This window comes from Mytilus galloprovincialis, chromosome 6, assembly GCF_965363235.1.
Source record: "Mytilus galloprovincialis chromosome 6, xbMytGall1.hap1.1, whole genome shotgun sequence".
In the NCBI taxonomy this organism is placed as follows: domain Eukaryota; kingdom Metazoa; phylum Mollusca; class Bivalvia; order Mytilida; family Mytilidae; genus Mytilus; species Mytilus galloprovincialis.
Window position 1 is genome coordinate 7,900,878 of NC_134843.1, and position 10,256 is coordinate 7,911,133.

At 34.8% G+C, this 10,256-nt stretch overlaps 1 protein-coding gene across 1 annotated transcript; it reads right to left on the reverse strand.

The window, feature by feature from the left end:
* Positions 1-1,030: 1,030 nt before the first annotated feature.
* On the reverse strand, positions 1,031-5,287 carry LOC143078839 (sulfite oxidase-like). The gene is made up of 2 exons (XM_076253832.1): positions 4,961-5,287; positions 1,031-2,871 (listed from the first exon to the last, which is right to left on the reverse strand). The coding sequence occupies exons 1-2, from the start codon at positions 5,226-5,228 to the stop codon at positions 1,373-1,375; spliced, it is 1,767 nt and encodes a 588-aa protein (XP_076109947.1). The 5' UTR covers positions 5,229-5,287; the 3' UTR covers positions 1,031-1,372.
* Positions 5,288-10,256: the final 4,969 nt, after the last annotated feature.

Below are 10,256 nucleotides of genomic sequence, written 5' to 3' on the forward strand. Positions count from 1 at the left end.
ATTTGTGATTATGCTGACTATGCGATATGAGCTTTGTTCATTGTTGAAGGTCGTACGGTAACCTAACGCTGTTTATTTCTGTGTCATTTGGTCTCTTGTGGAGAGTTGTCTCATTGCTAATCATACCACATCTTCTTTATAGATTTCGCATCAATTCGGGATTTATAAACGGACAATTCAAAACGATGGCAACATATAATTGTGAAACATTTACAATGAAATTTTATTAACAAAATTGCACAAAATTGAGTTAATACAATGTGTATTATATTTACCTTTCTGTTTATTTTTGGTAATATATATATAGATCACGTACAAGAAAAAAAATAATTTAAATTAGGTTTACTTCTTCTCTCCATTAAATCAATAAACACATGAATAATTAATAATAAATTTGAAAATAAAATATCTCTTATATTTATCATATCACCAAATATTTATATATATCAATTTCTATCTTCATCACAAGTTATCTATAAACTTTCATATATAATTTATATGTATGTCCTTGGTGTCTTTTTATAGCTCCCTGAACAGTTTATAATAGTTATAGATTTTAGGATTGTCCAATTAAACAACACATTTTGGTAACATAGCAGAAATATACAGATTAACAACAAAATATCACAAATAACATAATTATTTTTTGTTAATTTTCGATGTTATGCTTCTTATCATTTAAAAAAAGTGTCTGCTTATTTGAATAAATATAATCTATAAGGTAATCAGATCATGATCAAAGAGTTATACCCACATTCACACCACAAGGATATTTACCTTAATCATTCAAAGCAATCTGGACAACAATAAGCAGAGTTCTTGTCATGGGGAGGCAAATGCTATGGAAAGAACATATAAACAACATAAAAGTTATACACGAATGAACATCAGATGTAACAAAACGTCGACAAAAAGAGAAAGTTGTGCTGAGAAATATCCTCGTAGCCAACTGGGATTTTTTTAAGAAAAAAAACTGCATTTTCTTACCCAAATGTCGAAAATAAATGTAAACGAATTAATTCGCGAGTGACACTAAAACTTAACGACGGTAAACGGATGATTTTTGGGGAAGGTATAATAAGATCACTTTCTACTCTTTGGTATCAGATAGTATAAGGCATCTATGAATCCAATACGGTACAAATTTGTACTCTTAAATGTGCACTATACAATAGTCCGTCAGAATTGTATAATCATCTTTTATATTTTTATATCAAATTTGAAAAAAATGAAAACATTTACAATATCGGTGATATATTTGCAATTAAATGGAGGAAAAGAATTAAATGGAGGAAAAGACTCTCTTGTATACGAATTTCTGGTACAGACTTAGTACATACAACATTTACACGACTGATTGCCTAACGGCAACTTATGACTTTGGAATAGATATATTCACACGATGCCATGCGTTGCTCAATACTCCTCTTAAATTCCAAATCCCCTCTACACTATCCGGTTGAACATTATACGACAAGTCGGCAGCTTTACAGATTATTTCAACTTTCCCTTTATGGTTCTTTGGAATGGGAAGAGTTGCTTCCCAGAAAGTCCATGCAAATGTTTTGTACATTGGTTGTTTAGGTGGACTTAGAGTTGCAGAATCCCAAGTTTTACCACCATCAATGGATACATCTACTCTAACAATACCACGTCCACCACCACTCCAAGCATATCCTTTAACAGTTACGTCATCAGCGTCTGGTGCCAAGTCAGTACCCTCAATTGGCTCGCAAATAGCAGAGGTAACCGGAAGTTCCATGATAGCAGGCACGGATTTGAAATTAACATTATTCCAGTCAATAGATGAATGGAAACCTTTATAGTCATTTTGTTGCCAGTGACACATACTTTCTTCGTTGCTCAGTTTTATACTAGTCAGCCATTTAACTTGTCTGGCGCCAACGATCCCAGGAATGATAATACGGACTGGATACCCATGATCACGTGGGATCTCCTGACCATTCATTTCGTACGCCACGATGATGTCACGTTTGAGCAAACGTGCCAATTCAATTGGTATAGAAGCTTCATACGGAGAACCAGCGGGATCTTTATCCATTCCACCGAAAAGAATATGTTTTTGGGTTACTTGGTCAATATCTATACCAGCCTGTTTCAACAGGTCATCAAGGCAAGGTCCAGACCATTCCGCATTACCAATTGCTGATGTTCCCCAGTTCAATCCCTTCACTGGTTTTATCTTAACCATTTCACTTCTTCGATTTCCTGCGCACTGTAAGACAACTGCTGTAGATTTCTTATGAAATTTGCGCTTTAAATCGTCAAAACTAAAGGACGTAAACTTTCCCGGTCCTTGTACGGAAATGTCAAGCTTGTAAGATTTCAGATTTACATCTGGTACTGGAAGATGATTCCGTATGTAGAACAAATCATTCGGTGTCAAAAAGTTGTCTGTCAAAATAGCTGATGGTGGTTCACCATTAAACGGTTTTGAAGAGGCTGGTATAATAGCTGGGTGTCTTTTGGGATCATTTGCGTACGGATCGTTTTTGTCAAATGCTTGTTCCTTTGGTTTTTCTGTAATATTTCCAATTCTAAGCTCCTCCAACATTTCAACGATTTCTCCTTGTTTGTGGACTCCATACATATTCCAATACGGTTCAATAGAGCCACCTGCTGCCAATAAAATCTTGGTTCCTCCCGGATGACTAGTGACGTAGTCAGTAATATCATAGACGCCATTTTTGTATGTTACCCAAATACGTTTTTCTTTAGTCTTGTGCTTCTCAACGTCAGATAAAGTATAAGTGGGTAGGCCTGGCTGTACTCCACCTCCAGGTTGAAGGCTACTTTTTGCCGAAGCTGCTTTGATCGCACCATTTCTTGATTTCCAATATAAAACAGAACCTGAAAATATAAAACTAGAAGTCCATTTATCAGTATATATAATACGGAAAAGACAAAGTTATTGATGTCTTAAAAAACTTGAATTCTAAAAGTTGACAACGTTGAAGGAATAGATTAATTCGTCATCTTTCGAAATCTTAATTCCACGGTGTATATTTTATATTTTATTGAAGTGAAATAACCCGTAGCTGATCAAGCAAGGCGCCAATTTGACGTGTTAGTTACCGCCTCTGTGTCGTTTGGTGTTAATAAATAAATTTCGGAAACAAAAATTTATAGTCCGCATGTGAAATAAATATTTGCGAATCGTTTCATCTGAAAGAAGTCGTTTTCTGAGAATCAGAAAGCAATCGTTTCCCAGAATGACACTGAAGGTAAACAATCTGAAAGGTAGCGTTTCCTTGTGATTGTTTTCAAAGAGCATGTACACCGTGTATCATCATACAGCGGATATAGGTACTAACCAAGCGGGCGTGAGCGATTTTGATCTTACACGGTAGCGAAAATCTTTGTTTTGTTTACATAATATCAATGTATACTTCAATCTTAACATAATTGCTGTTTTAAGAAATGGTTTGGTCGTAGGTTGATGATTACAGATGTCTCATTTTTTCCTCAAAACAAGAGGGATTACTAAAACATTGTTAAAGCGTGTGCAAATACTTGTCAAACGGAAGTTGTCCCTCGTCTCATCCGATATCATTCTATATTCATTGCAACTCCTTTTTTGATATAAGGTCAATGTGTCTGTTAAATAAGTATAGATGTTTCAATAATTGGCATTGAAATCTTTCATACATATGTTATTTTTCTATATTTTATCCCTAAAGAAGCGTTGTGTACGGTGTTTAGCTGACCACATAAATCCTTATGTACGGTGCATAGTTAAGTTGTTGTACACCGTACACAAACATTTTATTTTCATACTCGTTTATTACTCCAAAAATGTCAAGGAATGAGTAATCACAGGTAGGTTTATGATTGGTAACTATTACTTTTGCCCTGTATTAGGTTTCTTTCAGATTAAACATGCATATGTCTCAAGAACTGTATCGAAATTGAAAGTTGGTGTTGACATTCACAATAAGGATGTATGAAGGGGATATGACCTTTATCGGGACTCCGGGGTCGGGTGTTTTTAAGCTCGGCACTTCGGGATTATTCGGGAATTCTTTTTTTCGAATTTCGGGATGTCGGGATTTAAATTTATTTAAATTCGGGACATCAGGATTTCGTGTTTCTAAGCCCGGGATTTCGGGATCAGGACCCCTCTCCCCCTCCCCTCCCCCTTTTCATGTATTGTTAGATTTAATGAATTGGAAAAAAAACGGATGACTATTAATGAAAGGGAAATAAATAGATGATTTGAAACCCGAGTTGATTTTATATGTATTAATGAAGAGAATTCTTTAATGAAATACTAAGAATTTAAAGCCCCCCCCCCCCAAAAAAAAAAACAAAAAAAAAACAAACAAATAGTGATCGAGTATGTCTGGGTTAAACGTAACAAGCAGAATTTCTTCGGATACCTTTTTAAAAAAATATTCTCTATGACCACGTCAAGGATTTGTATAGTCTTACTATACAAAGCCTGAACCACGTCAACATCCAATTAAAAAAAAAATCGATTCGTTATTTCTGTACTTTGACATATATACTATGTTATATCATGATTTGCAACCTTTATATCTATCAATAGTGTAAACACTGACAGCAGAAAATATCCTATCAGTAGGTAGCGCCAGAGGCCATGGCCAGTGTACAACTGTTGTACATGACATAAACATGTAAAAGCGCATGTCAGGGTTTACTGTTATTTTAAACCGATTTAAATTCATTTTTAGCTTTCGTGATTTAAAGTCGGCAATAACAATAACATCACAGCTTTTATAACCGACAATGTATTTACGCAAAACCAAAATGTTGATCTTAAATTCTATAAAACATAAAACAATGATAAATATATATATATATATAATAAGCTAAATTCGGGTCTCCATTTGGTATGTATCTTGAAACGGTCCCTTTCACCTAAAATGACCCGTCAGTCAAAAAGTGTGACACAACAAAATATTGTGATAAATCTTACCTGTCAGTCCAAAAATGGCTGCAAATACCATTTTATGCTGTATCCATTTATAATGTTCATCATGTTCGTGTTCAAAGCCACGTGTGTTTGTTGACGATGATGATGCGGATCTCTGACTCTGCGTAATGTCGATATTTCGTTTTAATTTCAATGTTTCAACTGAACTGCCAAGTATAGGAAGGCTACTTAAACATGATCTATTCCTTTTTAAAGCATTTAAATTAAATCTCCTAGTAGAAGCAGCTGCAATACTTGCTAAAATAGGCATGATCTACACATGTATACAGTAAGCTATGTTGTAAACAAATAATTTAGGTCGCCGAGGCGTTTAACCAGGGGTGGTCTCAAAGTAATAAAGTTCGATCAGGATAACTAAAAAAAATCATTTATTACTGTTAAAGAATCTGATTGAAGTAATACATTACATGATGATGATGTGTATGTAATAGAGAAAATAAAACATTAATGTGTAGAATAAGGATCAAATGATTTCAAGATCCTTTTAATAATGCTAGAAATTGTGTAGACCTATCTTCAATCGATACTGATTGAATTCAGATTTGTGAAAATATATGGGCAATTTATTCAAATCGATCGTTGTTCATTTTTGCTAACTTGCAAAATAATTCTGGACTCGTAATTAGATAAATAAAATAAATAAGGTATGGGGTCATAAACATTTTGTCAAGACGGAATTTTTTATCTTGCGGGAATGTTTGTCTTCTAACCTCGTTTTAATCTATAAATATATACATCTATACAGAAATAACCAAACGTTTTTGAAGCACAACAGACTACACAAACAACCGGCAACACGTTACAGACTCAACACCCAACTCCTACGAAAAACTAGGCCATAAAAAAGAATAGGTTTGTTTGCCCAAACCCTACCTACCCAGAAAAAAGCTGCCTACTCAAATTCTTTTATTGTCCTGATTTGAAGAAGTTTTTTTTAATCAGATAGGCATGAAGACTAACGAACAACGAACATCCGATACTTCAATTTCTTAAAAAAAAAAAAATGCCTACCTACCTACCCACTGTCTCAACCTTGGGTAGGGTTTGGACAAACCAAAATATTTTTAATTGTGGCCCTATCAACGATAATTGCATGATCAAGATAGTATGACTAAGTAGAGATATCAACAACAAAAAATCGCTGACTACTGCAAATTTATATACATTATAATTGATAAAAGAAGTCTCGGGCCACCTTTACGAAAGATGTCAATGCCTTACACGACTTGATCTGTTGTAATGACAGTAACTCAACATTTAATTTAAACGCAAATCTGAACGTTTCCCCATTTGTATCTTACCTGGCCAGAATTGCTATTGAGACCAGTCAATATTCTTATTCCTTAGCGTCCGTCGTCCGTTAACTTTTAAGTAACACAAATCGTCTGCTCAAGTAAAATAATCTTCCATTTGGAAACAAACTGGATCAACATAACCTTCTTGTCATCAAATATAAGTCCCCCTCTCATATAAGGTAGTCAGCTAATTCAGCCAGACGTACATCTTCTAAACCATGCAAAGTAGGTAAAGAAAATATGATAAAAGCAAACAAATGTTCAAAATTTCACAGACTCCCCCCTTAATATACTTCCTATATTTTCAGTGGTACGTGTGTGCCGCAAAATAGGGTCGCCTTTTCATGCCCTGATGGATAGAACAGGGTTCCTTTTTCATATCCTCAGACCTGCTGGTTAGAACAGGTTCGCTTTTTCATGCTCTGCTGGTGAGAACGGTCTTTTTTTAAAGAAATAATGGATGCAAAAATACTTTATTGTAGTTTTAACATAGGTAGGCATTATATTCGTGATTATTTTTGCCCGAGCGATAGTGAGGGCTAAAATAACACGAATATAATTCCCACCCATGTTAAAACTACAATAAAGTATAGCTTGCATCAATTATTTCGATTCTGATTATGAATTAGTAACAACATGCACATCATTAAAGAGTTTGGAAATGTTTTAAATTAATGAAATATATTAAATGCATGCTAATTTGATAAAATTCATTATTCTGCAGTAGTCAAACACATTTTATTGGATTTAGAGCATGGGTTTAATTCACAAAGCGAAAGAAGCACGTCATATTAGAATTTTAACGTATTTGTCTAGAGAACATGATCGCTTATTTAACTGTTTAAGATACAGTCTAGATAATGCCCAGGAGATAATGCCCTAATAGAGGATTTTCATCATTGTTTTAGTATTTGTTTAATATTTTGACTTTATTGACTTAGAGAAAAACTTAAATTCTAAGACTGACACACAACACAAAATCAACAAAGTATATCAACATTGTCAAATTATTCATTGGGTCGTAAGTATGTGTCCTTTGGTGACAAATTTTACCATGTTTCAAGTTTTTTTGTGTGTCAAATCATTAACGTTGGCACCAAGGTTTGTATGCTTACTGAAATAAGTGTATAAATTAAAAATACTTACAACATAGTCATACTTATAACATTGATCCGAAGTCGTAAGATTTGTCCACACAGGACTCATCAGTGAAACTCGACGACAGTCATACGGTTTGTCCACACAGGACTCATCAGTGAAACTCGACGACAGTCGTAAGCTTTGTCCACACAGGACTCATCAGTGAAACTCGAATAAAAACAGTTAGAAGGCAATTTTTTACAAAAAAAAAAATAACGTGATTAGTCAAAATCATTCGATTTTTTTATCGTCTAAAAGAAAGTGTATATTTTATTGTCATGCACCAACAGTTACCGTTAACGTCATTTGGCAAGAAATTTTTACCGTTAATCGGCATGAAGGTACGGCCATTACCACCCTCATAAAAACGATGCAAGACAGTCTCAGTCGATTTCTTAGATAATTTCCTTTGTTCCTACCTTGTGGTTTGTAAGTCTTTCCTCAGCTTTATGTTAAATGCATTTCTTAAACTAGATGATAGACGATTTTCTTATGTGCTACATTTTCTTTTGAAATCTGGTTCTATGTTATCAAAAATGACTAAAGTCTATATTGGAAAGAGTAAATAAATATTTGTAAGATTGATGTCGTTTTAACTATCGTTTTAATTGGTTGTCGATAACTGTTTTCCTTGTTGCGAAATATATCCTCTACTAAATGACAAAAATGCTATATTTGAAAGTTATGTTCTTTTCGGATGGTTTTTGGATGAGGAATTGGGTGAAAAGAACTTTTGGATTCATCATTGTCTTAAAAATAAGCAATGATATAATATAACGCCAGAAAGAACATAATGAACATACGAAACAAACTGGCTAGATTTATAAGGCAAAGTTTCACTATTTAAGGTACTCTCATTAAAAAAAAACTTTTTCCTTGTTTTGGTGATATCTCATTGGGGTCAGTTAGACAAAAACATCGTGGCCCAATAAGAAATATAAGACATCGAGTAAGAGGCCTTTGTTAGTCTTGTATTATTTTCAATTTTAGTTTCTTGTGTATAATTTGGAGTTTAGTATGGCGTTCATTATCACTGACCTAGTGTATATATTTGTTTAGGGGGTAGTCGTAGGATGCCTTCGGGTGCGGGAATTTCTCTCTGAGGAGAAGACCTATTGGTGACCTTCTGCTGTTGTCTGTTCTATGGTCGGTTTTTTGTCTCTGACACATTCCCCATTTTCATTCTCAATTTTATTCTTCTGTTCTGTCATTTTTTTTATTCATCGTGTTCTCGATACATCCATTGTTTGCTGAATTTTCTATTTTCCCTTGAATTTTTCTTGGTTCTGAAAGAAAATGTTGATTTCTCTTCTCCATGATTCATCCTTGCCAGCTGCATGTGTGCCCGTAAGCATTGAACTGATTCAAATGCTCAACATTGATTGATAACATATTAACGTTTTCAACGGTTTAAACCAGCCTGAGGTTTAATTTTTGATCCGTTTTAAAATGGTTCGACCTCGAGCATCACTGAAGAGACGCTAGTTTTCGAAATGCGCATCTGGTGCATTCAAAAATATTAAAAAGAGATATCATCATCATACAAGGGCACTAACTTATATATATATATATATATATATATATATATGGTATCAACCGAAAATTATGTCTTGTTGGTCTTTGCTGATTATTTTTACTTTTATCAAGTTTTCGATTTCTTTATATAGTTTTCAAAATAATTTGCTAATTTGCAACAACAGCAACGTTGGTAAAAGAATCTACATTGGAGTAAGGCCAGCAACCCCTAGACGTCTGCTAATATTGGTTGAAATAGACAATATGCTGAACATTTTGCCCCGTCAGATTTTTTAGTGATAAAATGGTTTTCAAAACAAAAAGACACATGCAATAGTTGCATTTTATCCCCTATGTTCTATTTTTAGCCCTGGTGGCCATGTTGGTTGAGGGAAAAATTCATCAGGCACATATTTCACCAGATATACCAAATGATGACTGTTGCCAAATTTGATTCAATTCCGCCCAAGTGTTCAGAGATTTTTTGTTAAAGGGCAATCACGACAACGCCAGACAACTAACGCAATAGATGACAATAATTCAGACTTGCCCTATCAGTAAGTGAGTTAAAAAGACATCTTTCCGTGATATAAACTTTACAAGCATGTAAAAGGGACGTTTGCCGACAAAATTAGATATTTAAAGCTTGGGTCACACATTCACGATTTTTACTACCGTCCTTGACAGGACCATTCCCGATTAAAATTTATTAAAAGTCTGATCAAGATCCTGTGAATCCTGGATGGAAATTCAAACTTTAATTAAAATTTGTAAAAATAAACAATTTGATCACGACAACAATCAGATAGTGTTCAGGAAGCGTCGATATTCAACCGTTTCCAATCGAATATGTCCCGATAATCCCGTTCTGAATCCGCTTCTTATCCAATTCGTATTTTTCGCCAGGTAAAATTCGACCGACTCGACTCTACCGAATGTAATCACCGACCGCGAGAGATCAGACAGTGACCACACAGTGAACCGACGCTGACGGAAGTTATCCGTTCGAAAACTGTCGGCATATTCGGGATGATCAGGTACTGTCGGAACGTAATCCTATCACGGTCCGCTCTATCGCATTGCAAACGGCTTTGTCTGGTCTCAGTCGTATTGTATTCTGTAATTGTCGGGACTCAGACGTGGGTATCATTGACGAATTTCGTATTAATAACGGGACTGTTTCGGAGAACGGTTTCGACAAAAAACGGTTCGCAATCGACAAGATCTGGATGCAATCTGGACTCAATCGGCAGAAAAACAGCTTTGAAAAATTACTCCAGATCATTCCCGTTCCACAGTACACCGTCCAGAATACACAAAACATTGTT